Source organism: Aphelocoma coerulescens, chromosome 2, assembly GCF_041296385.1.
Source record: "Aphelocoma coerulescens isolate FSJ_1873_10779 chromosome 2, UR_Acoe_1.0, whole genome shotgun sequence".
Taxonomy (NCBI): domain Eukaryota; kingdom Metazoa; phylum Chordata; class Aves; order Passeriformes; family Corvidae; genus Aphelocoma; species Aphelocoma coerulescens.
The window spans coordinates 4,579,859-4,599,901 of NC_091015.1; the positions used below are offsets into that span (position 1 = coordinate 4,579,859).

Below are 20,043 nucleotides of genomic sequence, written 5' to 3' on the forward strand. Positions count from 1 at the left end.
CAAGCGCAGCACTCTCTGCCACCCTCTCTTCCATGCTTTGGTGTTTGCAGTGGAAATGTTGGAGGACCATCAGATGGGCTGATACTCCTCCCTGATAATCCTCTCTGCTGATACCTTCTGTGGCCAGTGGCTTTTCCCCTGGTCTTTTTTTTTTTTTCTTGCATCCCTTGCTCTGGTGTGGAGTCTGATGCTGGGGGGCTGCAGGTCTGTCATAGAGAGGCAGTGGAAAGCTTGCCTTGGCTGCCTGTGCTGTGGGCTGATGAAATCAAACAGCGAGGTGACTGGGTGACAACTCTGTCACATATCTTGCTGACATGCTTTGCATGGCCAGCCCTATTCCTCGCCCTCTGTTCCAGTCCTGGCCTGTTTTATATTGACAGGCTGACCATTTTCTCTCCAAGCCTGTCACTTCCCTCCTTAGTCTGTGAGGATTCTCAACCTAAATGTTTGCCGAAGGTGGAAAACAGATGACATTTTTTTGTGTTCAGGGCCTATGAGACATTGAAAGATTTTTGAGAGAACAATGTGGTGTGGGGTGGGGTGAAAACTTCCATAAGACTCCCCTTCCTTTCTGCAGAAACCTTGGCATTGAGTCATGTAGATTACAGTAGTTAACCTCTCTCCAGCTTAGAAATCAATGTCATATATTTATTTATAGTGTAGAGTTCAGTGGGGCCATGGGAAGATGTACCTATCTGTGGGTATTGCCCATCAGTTGCTGATGGCTCTGGAAATAATACTGGACTTATTACAAGTGATTGGATTTGGGTTTATATTACTTCCTCTGAGTCTGAGATGTGAATTAAAGACTTGGGCAGTAAGTCTGCAGCATTGAGTGTTTTTGTATTGATGGACCACTGGATGGGAAGCGTGTTTAAACGAGTGCTGGCAGCACTGTGTGATCTTTACTGGCTTACCATCCTGCTCCACTGTACATGGAGCACTAGGAATCTTGAGAAGTACATTGTCTTACATGGGCAGAAACATCTGAGCTCTGGACAGGATGTGTGGTTTTCAGTGGTATTGTCAACTGCGAGAGCTCTCGTCAAGATGGTGAATAACTCACTGTCAGCAAGTTTATGTGCTGTTAAATGTTTTGGCTCTGTTTCTAATTGGACTGCAGACTTTCAAAATATGCTTCTCCTTATTTTCTGAAATTCTTTGAGCATGCTTGATTAATGCTGGAATATCAGTTGTCTGTTGGACACTGCAGGTGCTGACATAAATTGAGCAAAGACTCTCAGGCTTTGGGAAAGACATAATGGTGTCTTAACAGAAATCCCTTGTGTTGTGAGCACTGTTGGGAATCTTTGGCCTCACAACTTGCACAGAATCTCGAACTACTTGAACTCTGGCTGTACTGGAATAAATGATCAGAGAGCATTGCCAAGTGATACACCTGCAATTTAAATGAAACAACAGGAATTCACAAGTGAAAACTCTGCTTTTTCCAGTTCCTCCTTCCAATTCTTCAGTAAAAGGTCTAGACTGTAGTCATTAGATGTGCTGGTGTGAAATAGAAGTCACTTGTATTTAAGTCTCAGTTCTCTGCCTGGACTTGTTACCTCCCTATCCTTGCCCTTTCTCAGGGTGTTGTCCAGCACATGCCCTGTATCTTGCTGTACCTCCAGCTGCCTTTGGCTTGAACCCAGCTGAATGTTCCCAGTGCTGGGCTGTGCTCAAGGTGAGCCTGAGCGAGGAATGAACCTGCTGCATGCAGTGATGTGAATTAGGCTGGGCTGAAGGGTGGGGTGACATTTTGTCATTGACCACACAGAAATGCAAAGCTTTAAAATTATTTATTTAAACCAGGCTTGAGCTGTTCTTCCTAAAGCCTTTTCAGCAGAAATATGGGGGTAGCCACTGTCTTGTAAATGTGAGAGGTCAGCTGTTAAGCTGCCTGCAGGACTGTTGCATGCACATAGTGCAGGTGTCTTCATATGTAGTGTGTACTTATGCTGTGATTTGTAGTCTGTGGGGATTGCTGGTTTTCCTCCACCCCCCCCATATAGGCTTTAAATCTGGCTCCCTCACAACTTTCCAGTTAAATCTGCTTTCGCTTTCTGCCTTTGCTTATGCTTCTCTGATTTATTTCTTCCTTGCACTGTATTAGCAAGTGTTTCTTTCCTTCTTCTCTACACAGCGTCTTTCCATCTCTGCTGGAGATCAAACGCTGCATGATTGGAGTCGGGAGAAGGTGCACCTAGTTAAACCTGGCCTCTTACTACATCTACCAGGGTTTTAAATAAGTGCTTGTGCTGTGGATTTCATCCTTCAGCTTGTAAAGAAATAAATGTAAAGCCCTGGTTCTTCTCTCAATAGGAAATACTATTCATAGTAAATCTGTATTGGGAATGAGTGGTGGAAGGGTGTCTGGGAGTGAGTGTGGCTCTGCTGATGCAGCTCTGGGAGCTTCTTGTGGGTAGGTGCATGTCTGCACTCCCGTGTTGCTGTGGGAGGGGAGTTGTGCTCACTCCTGTGGTTTTGTAACTTTTTTTGTTCTTGCTGTGGGTTGCTCTGCTGCTGCTTCAGTTTCCCACAGGTCCCCCAATCAGGCACAGAGCAAACCCAACTGAATTCTCCCTGACCGGTTTTGCTGCTGCTCTCAGTGTCTCTTAACAGCAGTACTCAGAGCCAGTTTGTTGGTTGGGCTCACTCTGAGCAGTGCTAGAAGCACCCAAGTGATCTTCCTGCTGGTTTGGGACTGTAATTCCATTTCCAGAATTGTTATCACTCTTCCTGCAGTCTCATGCTGAGTAGATGACACTTTGTTGTGAAAACCTTTTCGTCTCCACAGGTAAGAAGACTTTTTGCTCCATCTGTGGCAGTACTAGGGCTATGTCTGAGTCCTGTTACGAATTCCATTTGGTTTTACTAATGCTGTTTGTAGCTGTTGTAGATTGCATCTTCCATTTTGTAGTAAGAACGTGACATGTAGTGGGGAGACAGCTTGAAAAACATACTCAAGGACCATTAACATTGCATTACTTCACTCTTCCTGAATTGTGGGGCTTGTGCCAGCAAGACTTTGACATTCAGTGGACTCTTGTTACCAAGTCTTGCTTGGGGAAAGGAGTATTCCCACCCCATGCTGAGTTGGCTGGAAATCCGAGAGTAGGCTTTTTTTTTTCTTTTGCTAGCTTGTTTTTAGAAGCAGTTCATTCTTTGCAAGAGGACTCTTCTCACCAGAAGCCTCAAATGAGGTGCAGAAAACAGAGGCATCACTTTGCCTTCATAGCACATGGACCAAACAATGCAAGATCAGTCTGAATTTGCAATCTGGTATTTAATTTCTGGTTTAATTAGATCTGTATTTGCCCTGTGCTCTGTAAGAACGCATAAGAAGTTCTATTCCCAGTCTTGTAGCTTCTTGTTTTATAGCTGTATTGTCCTTGGAATGAGTAATCAGAGCAGGGCTCCCACAGCTCTTTGGCATGAGGCTGTCAAAGAGTTGAAGCATCCAGAGATGGAGCGAGCCTGCAGCGACACAAATCCTGAGCCTTGGCTGTAAAGCATTAAAGGTCTCCTGGGCTTTGGGGTACCTGGAACCTGAAAGTCATTGCTTGGTCCAGAGTAGCCTTGCAGGGAAGTGTTTTGTGTGCATTGTTCATAAGAGGAAAACCCGTGGGCACAATTATAAACAGAGCCTGCGTCACGAGCAGCTTTCTGGCACCGCACCCCAGATAGTGGAGGATGGATTCCAGATCTTGCTTAAAAATAGAGAGGTTGTATGTATGCAGGGAAGGGTGGAAGCACAGGGCAGGGTTGTGCAGAGGTGTTTGGCTGAGCATGGCCTAATGCTGAAGGAGACTTGGGAATATAACTTAAGGGGGCAGGTGTGGAGAGCTGGATTACTTCAGCCTTAGCAGAGTTGTTGCTGTCCTCAGCTATCTAGTGGGAAGTTTTAGAGAAGATGAAGCTGGATTCTACAGAGGTGCATGGTGAAAGACCAAGCTTGGGAGATCTGATTAGTTATCAAGGGGGAAAAAAAGCTGTACCACATGGGTGGTCAAACACAGAAACAGCCAAAAAGGCTGTAGAAATGCCTCTTGTTAAAGAAAATTCAAACTAGACTGAATTCGATGCTGAGGAACTTTATCTAAGCTGGGATTTGATCCTGCTTTCAGCAGGAGGATGGACTAGAGGTTCCTTCAAACCTAAATGATTTGTAATGTTCATTTGACCCTGGGAAAGAATATTTCCTCTACAGAGGGTATTTGATACTGCAGTAGGATAAGGACTGATGCTCCAAGACTAGTATGGAACGTGTCCCCAGTTGATTGTAGCTTTGTGAGCAACCGAGTTACAGTGAAGGGAAACTGTCCCATCTCCCAGGGTGCCTGATGTAAATGTAAAGCTCCTGCAACACTGTTTTGTGAATCCTCCTTCCATGTGACTACTTCAAATCACTATTGCACGTGGTAGGAGAACACTATCCTAGAGCCAGGATTTGATGCTTGTCTTGTGACGGCTTGGCATGACTGTTCCATTGCTTAAGCGGATCTCTCTGCCAAGGGGATCTCTGGCTTCAATTGCATTTGCCTGGGAAGAGGTATCAGTGCAATTCATCGCAGTCTTACTGGTAGCGCTTCAATGTCCTGATATGGCTGCAGAGACTCAGTTAAATTGGAGACAAAGTGTACAGGAACATGCTGTGTCCTCTGGTCAGTCCCCTGTCTTTCCACTCCTCCTTAGCCTTGAAATAATTGATTTCCATTAACTTCAACGGAGATCTCAGAGGGTTTGTCTTTATTTTCAAAAATGGAAGCTTCATGTAAGCTGTGCAGCTGTAGAAGACATGGTGTCCAGCATGCCTTAAAGGCTGGTGCTGGGCTTTTATGGGGCGTTTGTCTCAAGGAGAAGTTCAGGCTGGAGCTGTGGGTGCTGAAGGTACAGGGAGCATGGATCCAGGGGTCTAGAGGAGATAACCTGAAAAATCAGGCTTCAGTAACTGAGCGCTTGGGGACTTTTTTATTTGGGTTATTTTAATCCTTTCAGAGGTTAGTTTTATTTCAGAAAGAGCTATTTAATCGTAGAAACATGAAAGAAGCAGGGGTTAGAAAGGGTATGTTTTCCTCTTAAGGCGGTGTTTTCTAAAGTAGGTCACGACCCTCTTATGCAGGAATTTTGCAGCTGCTATCCTAGGGGTTGGAACTATATCTGAGAGCCTACAGAGGCAAAAGCAGAGGGTATTAAGCAGATCCTAATAACCATTCCTCCCCATCACCCTTCAATGAAATGATCTCCTGCTTTTCAGGAATAAAGCAGCAAGCATTTGGCTGTGCCTAGTTTTCATTGTTTTGCTAAGCCGTTATGTTGGAAGAGATTAACCAGGGAGCAAATTTTCTCCGAAAGCTGACCTTAAAAGAGGCGGAGGAAGAGCCTCGGTACTGACCTTGATCAGAGTGTCTTGAGTGAGTGGGGGAGTGAGCAGGAACCCAGCACAGGAACACTAACCCCATGCTGCCCACCTCATTGGGACTGCAGTTGGCTCTGAGCGCAGCAGATCTGTGGCTGCTGGGAGAGTTGGTTTGTCTAAGTTGTGCTACCCTGGCACAAACTGCCCTTGGGGTTTTTCCTCATTGAAGGCTGTTCACAGCAGCCCAGGAAATCTCTTTCCATGTTCCCTATATATTTGTTAACCGCTCTTAAACTTCACAAAACTTTCTTGGTGAGCTTTTTCTTCTGTCTGTTGGTGTCATCTCTCCCTATGCCTGTTTTGCACTTAGCAGTGTGTTCAGCATCCTCGCTGCAGCTTCTCTCCTTTCTTTCTCTTGCCACCCTGGCATTTAATAAACAAACTGTGTGGCTGCAAACCGTGAAGTGCCCGTGTTGCCATGTTTTCTGAACTCTCCAAAGAAGCATGGAAACCTGTCTTTGTTTGGTCCCAGAAGCACGGCATGCTGCTGCTGCTGCCACCAAAGAGCAGCTTGCTTGTGGCACATCGTGCTTCAGCTTGGCTTAATCCTCGCTTGATACGCTTTTGAGATTTCATTGTTTCTCTATAATTAGTGCTACAGAGGAGCTGAAAGAAATGACGAATTAGCAGGAGAGGGGGGAGTGGGGAGAGCAGGTGGTGATCGAACTAAAGAGAGCTGCCAGAAAAGTAGGAGCAGCAGGGAATTAAATGGGAGGAGTCTCGAGTTCAGATGGTTCCCTGCCATGTGCCCAGAAGGATTTAGTTTGGGATTTCATTACTGTTCAAATAATGCCATACACTCCTAACAGATCAGGTCCCTGTAAGCTGGGACATTGTCCAGCACCTAGTGAAAAGCAGTTTTTGCCCTGAAGTCCTAGTGAGCATTGATCCCACAGACTTGAGGACTAGAAAAGAGCTGTAGCATGAGTGGTCCTGCTTTTAATTAGCCTGTATCTATTGTTTCTGGTAGTGACATCCTGAAAGAATAAAACACAAAGCTATTCTTTTGAGTGGTGACTTCTATAAAGCCCTGAACTTCATCTTGTGAAGGATTTGGTTCATAGTAGTGATGTTGCATCTGGATTGTGAGAAGCACCTCTGCCAGTTGTGCTTACACAAACTGGGTTTAACTGGCACAGAAATCCTGGGGTGTCATGCAGTGGGGGGAAGCAGTATGCTGACACTGTTGAGTGTCTGAGATATCCAGAAAGAGTCTTTGAACACAGATACCTATGCTGATGAGGACAGGTAGCTTTAGAAGTAAAAATACACACTATAAAACTAACTGGGGAGTGAAAGGGTTCTGTGACAAGACAGTCCTCCGAGGTGCACAGTCATATTCTTCCAGCATCTGGCTTGTGTTTTCAGCCTCTATTACTATGCACCAAGACATCCAAAGAAAGAAATCATAATACTAGTGCTTTGAATGTGTCAGCATCAACATTTCTTTTGGGATCTAACTCTTTCCAAAGAAATGATACAGTGTTTGTTTTTTGTTCTGACTTCCAAAAGGCTATTGCTGTAGGGAGACCAGCAGTTCTAGGAAGTGCAAACTCACTTCTGCCTTTTGTCACCACTTCTGTGTGCTCTGCTCTTTGTCTTGAGCCTCTGTGTTTTTACTTTTTTCCCCCCACCAAAGAAGCAGCAGAAACAAAACGAGAGAAGCAGGTATTGGGTGGAGAGAGTAGGTCAGTGCCACCCAGGATTCCCAGTGAGTGGGAATTCATTTGTACTGGGACTGCTGCTTTCATGCTGGATTCCTGCACTTGCTGGGCAGAGTGACTACAGGGAGTGTATGTGGAGGTTTGCTTTTAGGATGTTTGTCCTGTTTTTAATGTTGTGTATTTCAGCCCTGCTCCTGGCAGTCTAACCAAACTGCTGTCAAAACCTCCATCCCTTGCTCTTTCTGAGCACTTTCTTTTAAATATCTGCATAGACCTCTCCATCATCTTTCATTTGCTCAAGAAACTGCTTACAGCACTCAAACTTTGTTTTCAAAGCCCCTTGTAAATATTCTTGCTGTGATTGCTGTCCTTTTCCTCATAACTTTGTTTTGCTTTGTGCTGTGAATAGTCTCTGAAAAACAATATGTGTGCAAGTAATAAATGGCCTTAGTCTTGAACTTCTTAAAAACCCATTTGCTTTGTGAAATAATAAAGCTTTAGCAACCTTAGCATTTTGTGTTCTGCACACTTTCACTTTCTGCCATTAAAATATAAATTCCTGAGTACAGGGAGTCCTGGCAAGCTGATGCTGTTGTCCAGGGTGCACTGGCCATGCCATATAAAGTGAAGTCAAAGTCCTGTAGCTCCACTGTAGCAGGTACTGGTTGAAGATGAGAGGAGCAGAGTCCCACAGATCAGGGCTTCTCAATTTATTTCAGTATGACTTGGAATGGAACATTTTTCCTGTATCTTTCAGGGCTGGGTTTCAAGCTCTTTCTTCCACCTGGAACTTCAAGTTGGTACAACTTGGTGTGAGAAGATTCTTGATGGTGGTTGTAGGGAGCTTCAGTAGCTTTTGTTTAAAGATGAAACTTAGCCCCCAGTTTATGTGAATGTACTAGAAAAAAATCACAAAGCTTGCAAAACGTGCTTTACCTGAATTGTAAATTCTGGAAGTAGTTTTTATAGTGTTAAAAATAGGAGAATCTACTAAAATAGGTGTGTTACTCCAAAATGCAGAATAGTTGTTCTCATTTCTCAGCCCAAAATGGGCTCAAGAGTTATGCCTGGGATAATAAACAAAATAGCTGTGGGTTTATTTTTATTAGCATTTTTTAGGTATGGGCAATAGGAACTTTTGAGCTATTTTTCTTATGTGCTACCCACTTTTTTATTAATTTGGATTTACTCCTTTCCAATGAAGTGTGTAAATGTGGGGAACCAAGATGAAGGTAGAAAGTAAAGCAACAAGGTGTCCTATTGATGAGAGGTGAACGTTGCAACAGTTTCTGGAGGCCAGCAAAAATGAGCATCAAATAGATTTTATGTCTCAGTATTGCAAACTCCTTCTCATGTCAAAGGATATGATGTTGCTGAGCATGTTAAATCCAGAACTCCCTACCTGTAGCAGTTTGAAGGACTGTACGTTAAAATACAGTATTTTTTCCCCGTTGGAATTTAAATGTTCTCTGGCTATGGTTTTCAACCCAGAAACTGAGGCAATGTGAGAGCTGGAGCTGAACCTGCTTGAATGAAACCTACCTCGTGTCTTTGCATAAAATCAGGAGAGATGGGAACAGCAATTAGTGTCTAAAAATATTTGAAAAATCTCATTAGTGTCGGTAGCAAAGAGTGGCTTGTTTTGACACTTTGGGTGAACACATCAGGTTAAAAGTCTGTGTGACCTCGGTGGCATATCTTGTAAAAATACATGAGTAGAATCACTCTTCTATAAGGAAGCTGGAATCTGGAGAGGGTTTTTGGTCTGCAGAGCTCTAATGATCCCTGGAAGGGACCATAAAGATCTGCTTGTTTTCCTTCAGTTTGCCCAGCACTTGGATGTGGCGGCTGAGCCAACCCATGGAGCTGCACAGTGGGGAGTGCCTAGAGGGCTTTCACTGGGTTTTTACCTGGCTCTGCTGTCTTTACTATCTGGCACTCAGAATTTTGTTGTCTGGCCTCCCTCCCTTCCTGGTGAAGTCTGTAAGGTGTTGGTAACTCTGTCTTTTTCCCCCCTCAGGGAGTGGAGCGACTGCAGTGGTCCAGGCAGCCTTCTGTGCTCCGAAGAAAGAGAAGGTGGCGATTAAACGGATCAATCTTGAGAAGTGTCAGACAAGCATGGATGAGCTCCTGGTATGCAACCAGAATTGTCTGGGGAGTTGTATTTCTGTTAGTTCTGAAATATCTCTTTGCCAAGTGCCTTAAAACCTTTCTTGAGGTGGAATGAAGGTGAGGGAACTTGACTGACTTCATTAGAGGCAGCTTAGTTGTCCTGGTTGTGGGACATGGTGCTTAAAATGTTAAAAAGATCAACTGTTGCAAAACTTCAGACTGTTTGTTTAGAGCTCAGCACTTTGTATAATCCCTTTGTTTTGAACTGAGTTAATGTGCAAGTGTGAAGCTCAGCTGTACCCACAAGAGCTCTGAAGTTTGAGGGGGATCTAGAACTGCTTTTAGAACATTTCAAATTTAAGGGAATGGCTTCGCTTTCTTTTCCTTTCCTTCAGTTCTTTACATTTTTTTCCCTTCACCTGTAAAGAGAAAAACTGAATGAATTAGCTGTTGTTCCTAATCTCTTTCTGGTACTGATGCCAGCTAAAGGGATCACTGACATGTTGCAGGCTGCCATATGGAAATCCCCGTAATTCTGAGTTCAGGACAGGAGACAGAATCCTTTGGAGCTATAGCTCTGTCATTTTCTGCTGCTCTGTGCCTCTTTTCTCAAGGTTATCTCAATGAAAAACAGATTTTTGCAGTAGCTGTGGTAACTGAAATTTCCCTTTCCTCATCTGGCCCCTGTGTTGATGGGCTTGGTTTTCTTCTCTTTGTGTGTGTGTGAGCTGGTGCCTCTGCAGTGCAGTGGTTGTTACATTCGCCTCACATCTGGAAGGTCCCTGAATTTAAACCAGGTAGAAATAGACATTCCTGTGAACACTGAGTTGTCTCCACTAAAACGAGAAAGCTCTCTGGGGCAGAGCTTTCCACAGTAAATATTGGCATTATGGAGATGAGGCTTGGTACTATCTTTTCTTCTAAAGCAACTAAGATTTTTATAATCCTGCCATGTCCATCTGTCCACTTGCATCTCGACAGCTTGGTTTACTTCAGGCACTTTTTTTGGTGCCTGCAATTACAAGGTAGAACAGAGAGAATTTGGGAGTCCTGCTACCTCTACATGTGTACAATCTTCAGCAAATCACCTGAACCACAGTTCCAGTTTCTGTCTAATGCTATTTTTGTCATTATAGGCATCTGCAAATCTGCCCTGGTAAAGAGGTAAAGGCTCCATTCAGTCTGTCATAGTGCTCCTGTGGAGGGTTGCGTGAAGGACTCAAGATGGCCTGTGTTCAAATCCTCTTATGGTTCATGCTAGTGTAGGAGTTCAAGATCTCCTCTCACAGTTGGTCTTTTTGTCCTTATACCAACCCTGGGTATTCTTTTCGGGCCTCTTACATCTCTTGCCCATACTACCCTGCCTCAGTGGTATTCCTGCCTGCATTGTCAGGATGTAGTAATTGAGACTGAGTCTTTGAGTAATTGCCAATTCTGGCTAAAGAAGGTTAGGTTCAGAAAGAGATACTGAAGAGATATGATGTATAATTTTAGGGAAGTACTTCTAATTGCATGTTTTGGGTCTCTGGCTGACCTGTTCCTCACAATGATTTTTCCTGTTATGGGTAGGCCTGCAATGTATTGCTGCTGTCAGCTCTCCAGAGCTTCCAGTTTTGTGACCAGATCTGGTGTGGGTCCTTTGCTGGGCTTGGGTATGCAGCTGTAAATATCCTTGAATTTAAAAGTCATAGAGGGGTGGAGGGGCACAAAGATGGTTCTGAGCTGTAGCAGCTTCCTGGGACAGGGGTTGCTGAGGTAGATGTGTTGTGTGAAAAAGTGTTTTCCCTGGGCTTGTTCTGAATTTGTCAGTCTATTGGATCACCAATGTTGTTTCTCAGTGCAAGAGCCAAAAGAATGGAAGAGCTCTGTGTGCTCTTACCTTCACTGCTTTTTATCTTGTTTCCATATCTGCTTCTACCCTAAAGTAAATATCGTCTAATTTCTTGTAGTCTTCCTTCATGGCAGTTTTCTCAATTAGTTTAATTAACTTTTTTGAGCAACTGCTTCTTATTGCAGGATTGTGGTGTTCCCTCCCCACCACAAAAAAAAAAAAAAGGTAACTGTAGATGGTTGCAGGTTACAGTTGCTTTAAGAAGCAAATGCAAAGAAAAATATGATGAATTCACACTGGGGTATGTTACCCCCTCCTTGCTTTCTCCTTTCCCCCAGTACAGTTAGAATCACAAACTGGGGCCTTCAGGAGCTCCCTTATCCTTCTGTTGCTCTGAAGACATTTGAGCACAACAGTCAGCTTATGGTAAACTCTGCTTTCCTGCCTGGGGTCAGGAGAGTGCTCTTGGGTTACAGCACTGCCCACTCATTGGGCAGTGTGATAGCAAGGGGGAAATGTGCTTAAATTATTTTATAATTATTTTTCTACAGACCTGTAGACTTCTCTGTTGAAGCAAGCTTCTTTCATCCCAGAATCTGCCTAGCTAAGAGGGTAGAACAGTGTCACATTGCTCATGAGAGGCTAGGAAGACCAGCAAACAGTTCTGTCATCCTTAAAAAGATGATTTGATTCTTGTATACCTCTTTCAATGTCTGTGCTGCTTAGTGGCTGGCACTTCTACTTCTTGGGACAGAGGAGAAGAGGAAGGTTAATATGGAGTGTGAAATGCAGAGCAAGTGGCTCTATGACCAGCTGGATGGATGAGTGGCCTTGAGCTTCCTTTAAGCTTAGCAGGTGTCCAGAGGCCAGGAAATCTGGGACCATGTCCTTACTTTGGAGATACTCACTCTAAGCACAGTAAGTGCTATGACTTGGCTCATTAAAGATATTGATCTTGATCCTTTTAGCTCAATATACATTTGAGCCGTGTGGGTGATCAGGAATAAACTGCACACTTTGCATATACTGTGTGACATTCTAGGTTAATGCACTGTATTTATTTATTGCTGCTGTGGGGTATGGAAAATGCAGGAAGGCCCAGTTTTGTTGAATCATGAGTAAGCCAAGTCAAGGGCATTCAGCTCTTCAGCTGAAGTGCTAATTGCTGTAAAGAATGTGGACAGCAAGAGTAATGCTGGGCAGAGATGTACCTCTTTCTAACCCAGCTGCTGAATTAGGGTGATGTTTGTCAGGAATTTATTTCCATGCTTCATTTTTATCTTTTCCCCTGTATGTTTTTGAATGCTCCCAGATCTTTCCTAGACTGCCTGTGGGATTCAGCTGAGAGGGAAGTACAGTGTAGCTTATAATGATTCTTGCTCAGGGGTGTGACTGGGAGTGGAGTGTAAGGAGAGCTGGTCAAATACAGTGTTTTCTATAAATTATCTTGGACTTTTTGATTTATTACTGAAGTGGAATTTATTCAATTCCACTTTTTACTTGTCTTGCAACCCGTGGTAGTTAACAACCACACTGGTGTGGGTTTGCAAACAGTCTGCTTGTTCACGTGTTGTATGTCACAGCTGCACACCATTCAGTGCTGTGTTTTGCTCTTACTCTTTTCCATTGTGGGATGCTGGTTGCAGTGGTGGAACATCTGCCTCAAAATAACCATGCCTCCAGCCTTTTTTCTTGTATAAGTGTTTTCTTGTTTTAAAGAATTACTGATGTAAAAGGCCTTAAATCCTCCCTCTGTCCTACAAACTCGGCTACATTTTCATGCAATTAAAGCTGAGTTTTCTTTCATCCAGATGGAGACTTTTTTCTCCATGAGTAGCAGATGACGTGGGTTGTCAGCTTAGCAGTTACCAGGAATGTTGAACAGCAGAGAGGGAAACATAAGCTATGGGATATTTCACATTGGGCTTTCCCAGCTAGGGCGAAATGCTGCCTGTTTATTCCCTAAGATGATTCAACAGGAGACAGGCTCAGGAAAGAGCATGGGGGATGTGGTGTTGCTGTTCCTAGAAAGAGATTCCAAATTCTTCCTACCCCAGAGACTGATTAGGACTGGACCTGACAGGTCTGCACTCAAGAAGTGATGGTACTGCTCTTTTACTGCTATGGCCAGAGGGCAGTTAAGGAGGCTGAGGGAACAAGTTGAACTGCAGTTAAACAGAAATGTCCTCTAGAATTTCATGGAAATAACCTGGGGAACTTGCTGCCAATAATGGAGATCAAACATTGCATGAGATTAAATAAATCAACCTATAGTTGAGAAGGTTAAATTAGATAGGATTTAAAAAAAGGATTATGAACTCCCCTGGTTTAAAGCATAAGCCAACTGTTAACTGCCCAGGCTTAGTAAGAAGTCTACCCTATGGGCAGATAATTATTGTGTAACTGCTTTTTATAGGGTTTTTACACCTTCTTTTGAAGACTTGGGCAGGATATTGAACTGCCTTTGATCTGACAGAGCACTTCCTACAAGTGGATTAACCAGACTATAAGGTTGTTGGGAACAAAGCAGCAGATTGCTGTGGAAGTAGTACAGATGTTTCATCCATGCCTGTCATCTGATGGGAATTGCTGTTATAATTCCATTTCCAGGCATGAGGAGCTTTACACTTACCCCAGGGGAAAAAAGTCCCCAGTGTCAGTGCCAGGGAGTCTTATGTATGATATGTGGTTTCTGCATGGTTATTTGATCTGCTGTGTTACATGTTGGGATTGCATCTTAAGACTTAAACCTATGCTGGGTACAGCTTGGTTGTATTGTTTATCAAAGCAGGGACAACAGAAGTCTTAATTACTGGACTGGTTTAGGTTTTGGTTTGGTTTTGTTTTGGGGTTGTTTTTGTGTAGAGTTCACTATGATCATCAGTGTTTAATGGTGGGTGAAATCCTGAACACAGAATGTCTTCCTTTACTTGGACTGGATGAGCATGAGATGGTGCATGTAAAGAACTTCAGAGAGTTTGCAGCTGTCTGTGGGCACTAATCACATTGAAAGCATTGTTGAGCTGTAGCACTGGCTATTGATCTGAACAACTGTAAGGGTCAGTAATAGGTTAGTTGGTGATGTGGGTAAAGCTGGCTTGCTTGTATCTGTGAGAGGAGGCATTCACTTGCCCATTTGCTTTTTGGCTGAAACCAATAAAAAATGGCCATGTAGGAATTGCTACACCACAATTATAAACAAACAACAGTTTATAAACACCTGCTTCCTTCAGTACATTTCCACTAATGCTGGAGACTTTGAAAGAGGGAACGGCCACTGACTGAGGCTGAAGACTAGCCATTAAAATGGGCAACTGCCATGGGACTGTTTTGTTCCCATCACTGAAGATTATTTAATGGATGAAGTGTGTTTATCCCTTTCAGAATTGTTTCTTTTCCACTGTTGTTCTAGGGCTAATCTAACCCCTCTTTACTCGTGCCAATTTAGGTCCTGTAGCCACTTGAGGCAAGGAGTTGAACTGGATAATCCAAGGAGTGGGAGTTGAATCAGAATCTCTGATTTTGTGCTTTTTCCCCACCTTCTTAACATCTCTAGAGTTAATTTTGGTAGAAGAACATGTTTGGTTTTGTTTTTTGTTTTTAGTTATGTTGCCACCTCAAAAGGCAAATGAATTATTATTGTCAATTTTCCAACCTTTTAGCTAAATGGTTAAAATTCCACTTGGAGCAAAATATGAATGGTTATGGCTGCCTGTAGGACTGGAGCTCTAAATCCTTATTTAAAAGGATGAAGAGCAGCTTTAATGCCTTATCTCTCAGCTGAAATCTCATGGTGTAAGATCTTTACCAGCCATACTTGAAGCATTGATGTTTTCAAGGGGTGATCACATCTGACCTGCTTTGGTTTCTGCCTAGCCATGCTTTCCCTCCCCAGTTCTCTAATGGTTGTGATTGCCTTCAAACAGGGTAGCCACGTTGACAGCTTTCTGGACTCTGAAGTTGCAGGTAGCCACATGAAAGCACTCTGCTGCTGTGCTGTATCTCTTGAGTTCATGTCAACATGTAGAAAGTAAAACTAAATAAAGCACAATTTTTGTCCCTGTATTTGAGAGCGTCTCTGAAGCAAGCCTCAGGGGCAGATGAACGGAGTAAAAGGTGATGATGTGAAAAGAAAATACCATTAAGAAACTTGAGCTGGTAGCTAAAAACCAGCCTTAACTGCTCCCATTAATTCAAACTTCAGTTGTCTGTCAGTGGGCAAATAAACCCTCATCCAAAATAGCAGATCTCCAGAAGTATGTCTTACTTACAGGAGACTAGCAGGTTGCATATGATTCTAGATTATACTTCTCTGCAGTTTTATTGCTGTTTTGCAAGCCTTGAAATGTTTCTTTTATTGCCTGTAGAAGTACTGAAAACATTTGTCAGAACCCTTAATGGAAGCCATGGAGGCATTTAGAGCTAATCCCAGTCTATTTGCTTTTGGTATTTGACAATACAGATATTTTTAATATCTTGCCCAGGGTGAGCATGTAACCATTTCCAAACCATTGCCTGTGTCTAGACATGTTTTTGTCGGGAATTCATTCTCCATAGCTAAACAAAAAGCGGAGCAATTTATGGGAATTGGCAGGAAGGCTGTCTCTCATCACTGAAGCCATGGAGTGTGAGGGGTGTTGGGTGGAAGAGCTGCTTATCACCCACTGCATCTGTGGATGGCGTGGAGGTCTGTATCAAATGACCCATGGCTATTGGCAGAGAGGGAATAAAGCAACCTTTCCACCTTGCATAGAGCAGCCCAAATAAATTATTACAGAGGTGTGGAAATCACTGAGATTTTTATTAGCAGTCTTCCAATATAGTTTTTATGCTGGGGAAAATACACGAAGCACAGTTGTAACTCAGTTATCTGGGGATAGCAGTCTTACCAGGGAGGTACAAAGAGGAAACCCTTGCCAGATACGACTTTGTTGTGTTTGAAGAGCAGCAAACTCTCCCAAAGGTTTTGGGAACAGTATTAAAGCTGAGCTTGCTACACACAGAATGGCTGTTGCTGCATTTTATGCCCTCCTTCTGTAAGTATGCTTTTGAGGAGAGCTTCCCAGTGATCCTTGAGTGGGATTCCTGCTTTAGCTACAGCCCTTCAGCTGCTGCTGGAGCAGACTGTGGATGTATGACAGAATTGGCTCGGTTTCAGTTATGCCAGGAAGCATTTTAACCACAAAGCCCCTGTGATTTGCCACTATCACTTAGAACAATTGTATGGGTTGAGCTTTCAGGATGTTGGTACCCTCTTTGGGGGAGAAGAAGAACCAAGCTTTGATATAGCCAGTGTGAGATTAGCCTAGAAAACTGCTGAAAATGGAGTGGGGGTTTGTGGGTGGAAGGGAAAGTCTGCTGCTCCTTCTGATTGGTAATAATGTAAAAACACTGAAAATCGTGGGCTGTGATGCAATTAATTATTCAGAGCTGTGCTACACTGTGTGAGAAATGGATTAATCTGCCTGTGTTATACATCCACTGGCTGACAGAGGTGTTTAATTGCACAGATCAGGTTTGTGATTATTTATTTTCCCTCTTTATGGTTTGCTGCACATGACAGACTTGAGCTATTTTTTTTTTTTTTTTAGCTGTGCTTCCCAGCCCAGGGAGCAGATTGTGGTAGTGAATGAGAGAGGAAGTTCTTCAAAAATAATAAAATGGTAACTAAGTGTCACAGAACTCCTGAAAAATTCTGAAGTACTGCTTAAATGACAAAGATCTGATCCTGGTCTAGGCTGTTAAGTAAATTTGGTCCAGGCTTTGTCTCATTGCCTCCTGTACTCCACTAGGATACACAAGTGTATATCAAATATGCAATGTTTGTGTATATTTCTCATATTACTCTCTTGATCTCCCAGGGAACTGCTTCAAAATATTTTGAGCAGTCTAGCTGAGAAAATACAAAACCCAGCTCCTTTGGATAATTTCTGAGAGTGGTGGGTTTGGGGCAGGTGTGGCTGAAGAGATGGATTACCAGTCCTGCTTGCTGCTTTCCACCTTGGTTTCCTCTGGTGCCACTTGTGCTCATGTAGTATATTTTAATTGTCAGAGAGAGAACTACAGAGAGCCACAGAAAACTCTAAAGTTGCTGATTTATTCCTTTTTGAAAAATGACTTGACACAAGTGAAAGCTTGCAAGGAAGGGAGCTGGAGCTGTCAGAGTAAGCAGAATATATTGTTTTAGGCTGTATTTATTTTCACAGAGTGTTTTTTATTCAGAGTATGCTACATGGAGATGAATAGCCTATTCCCCACTCTTCAAATACGCTTTCCTGTTTAGAAGGATTCTTCTTTAATCTGCTTGTTAAGTTTCCTGGAAAGCTGGTGCCTCTCCTGGGGAAGCAGAAAGAGGAACCAATTGCTTTGGATTCCTCAAATGCACCTACTCCCTGAAAAGCAGTGCTAAGTGGATAAATCAACATGAGCCTGTTCCTTTGGAGCTGTGATTGCCAGCTCAGGCCTTGCCAAGGGGAAGCAGTGGCTTTACTCTGAACTCGGTCACAAGCAGAGCTTTGTACAGGAGTAGGAGGAAAATATGCTGCATTTGTGGGGCGTCCTAGGCACAAGTGAATTCTTCTCAGAGCTCTCTCTTGTGCTTCAGTACCAGGGAAGTCTTGTGCTTAGAGGGAGGGAAGGATCAGGGGGTGAAGGGCCCGTGCTCTTCTCCTTCCCTGCGTCCAGTGAAGGAATGTTGTAGTTGAAAGCAGAAGCTCAGGGTATGAGGGGAGGAGTGTCTGGGGTGGGTGCTGCTGGAGGGTACAACTTGACAGGTTGGGGGACGTGGCTGAAGCACAAGGGCTCAGCTGGGTGCGGTGCAGGGTGCCAGGCTTGGCTCAGTGGATGGCTTTTGTCTATGGACAGCCAAGAAACTGTGGGTCTTTCTGTCCAAACTGGTGATTTGTGCTTGCATAATGAAATCAGACCGTGTTTTCTGTGGTGTTGTTCCCTCCATAACTTGGGAAGCCTCAACCCATAACCTGAACCCATAACCAAAACTGAGACTAAGCACAGTCAAAACTCAAAACAATTTCTGTATCTCAACATATTTCATGTTGTCCTCCATCAGTAGTAGCTACTGACTTTCTAATCTCAAAGTGATCTCCCTCTTCTTCCAGTATGACAAAGGATACAGCTGTCCTTTGTGCCTTCAACCTGATTGAGCTAAGCCATCTGCTTTCCTGCTGGGAAGAAACATTAGGAATAAGAGGCCTTTTTTTCCCAGAGGCCAGTATTTCCCTTTCTCATCCAAATGATCGTCTTCAACGGATTAAGCATCTGTTGCATCCTGTCTTACTGAAAGGAGAAGTCGGCATGAATTTCTTAGGTCACAAACTGGAGTGAATTTTTGGGAATATTTTATTATAGCTGCATGCAGGTGTTTCAGTTGCCACCACTTTGATGGTGTTACCAAGGGTTTTTTGGGTAACTTTTTCTTCCTCTAGACAGACAGGAATAACACCCTAAAATACCTTTTGGCTCTAGTATGATGCAGCCTGAGTGTTTAGAGTATTTCTGGATTTCTACGTTTACCTTCTAGGTATCCTTTTTCTTTGCACCCTCTTTGTGTCTTGAGGAAGATAACCTCTGTGCCCAAGGAGTAATAATCACTGTGTGTTTCCAACTGCTAATGTTTTTTTTTTCTCTACAGAAAGAAATTCAAGCCATGAGTCAGTGCCATCACCCCAACATTGTATCTTACTACACATCATTTGTGGTGAAAGATGAGCTTTGGCTGGTGATGAAGTTACTTAGTGGAGGTGAGTGGTCCAATTTCTTTACCCTAAAAGGCAGCATAAAAACCTGTCTTACCTCCTTCCTCTCTCCCTTGGTTACCTCTTAAGCATCCCACCTGTGAATTAAGACATTTCATAGAATTGTAGAGTTGTTTAGGTTGGAAAAGACCTTTAGGATCAGAAAGTCCAACCATTACCCCAGCACTGCCAAGTTCACCACTAAAACCCTGTCCCCAAGTGTCACATCTATGCTTCTTTTAAACACCACCTCCCCAGGCAGCCTGTTCCAATGCTGAACAACCCTTTCCATGGAGATGTGTCCTCCTGTCCAATCTAAACCTCCCCTGGTGCAACTTGACGCAGCTTCCTCTTATCCTACTGCTTGTTCCCTGGGAGCAGAGCCTGACCCCCACCTGGCTGCACCCTTCTGTCAGACAGTTGTGGCAAGTGAGAAGGTCTCCATGGAGCCTCCTTTTCTCCAGGCTGAGCCCCTGCAGCTCCCTCAGCTGCTCCTGGTGCTCCAGCCCCCTCCCCAGCTCCATTCCCTTCTCTGGACTTGCTCCAGCCCCTTGAACTCTTTTTTGTAGTGGGGGGCCCAGAACTGCACGCAGCACTTGAGGTGCCTCAGCAGTGCTGAGCACAGGGGGACAATCACTGCCCTGGTCCTGCTGCCACACTATTCCTGACACAGGCCAGATGCCATTGGCCTTCTTGCCCATCTGACCACGCTTTGGCTCATGTTCTGCCACTGTCAGCCAGCACCCCCAGGTCCTTTCCCACCAGGCATCTTTCCAGCAATTCCATATGAACATTAATAATTTGATTTCAACTCATTCGGGTCAGGAATAGCTTCTCATGTTATGTCCATCAGTAGTAATACCTAACTAGCTTTTTAAAATCACTGTCTGGTTAACACAGAGCCAGGGAAACTTCCCTTTTCTGGATTTATTCTCTCAGATGCTGGAGAAACAGCTTTTTTTGAGAGAGTGAGTTTGAAAATTTTGTATCAGTAGTGTTTTATTTGATGTCATAATATTTTCCAGGAACCCTGTGTAAGTTACAGTTGAGACAAGAAATGGAATCAAGTTCTGGATGATAGCACAAAGGGCTGTTGCTAAATCCTGGGCCTGTGTTTAGGAAGACTTCATTTTCCTGGCACTGCAGTGAAAAGGAATTGAAAACTGGGGAAAAAAAAACCCCCTATTTTCTTGCTTTAAAAAAAAAAACCCAACTTGGCTTCTCTGTTCTTGGCTTAATTTTGAGGACTGTAAAATGCCAGAA

The 20,043-nt window shown here is 43.6% G+C and overlaps 1 protein-coding gene across 1 annotated transcript in view; it reads left to right on the plus strand.

Moving 5' to 3' along the window:
• Nucleotides 1-20,043, plus strand: part of OXSR1 (oxidative stress responsive kinase 1) — an 88,078-nt gene that overhangs the window by 10,137 nt on the left and 57,898 nt on the right. The window contains exons 2-3 of the mRNA XM_069006325.1: nucleotides 9,104-9,216; nucleotides 18,678-18,786. Coding sequence (XP_068862426.1) covers nucleotides 9,104-9,216; nucleotides 18,678-18,786 — 222 coding nt within the window. The remainder of the gene's footprint in view (nucleotides 1-9,103; nucleotides 9,217-18,677; nucleotides 18,787-20,043) is intronic.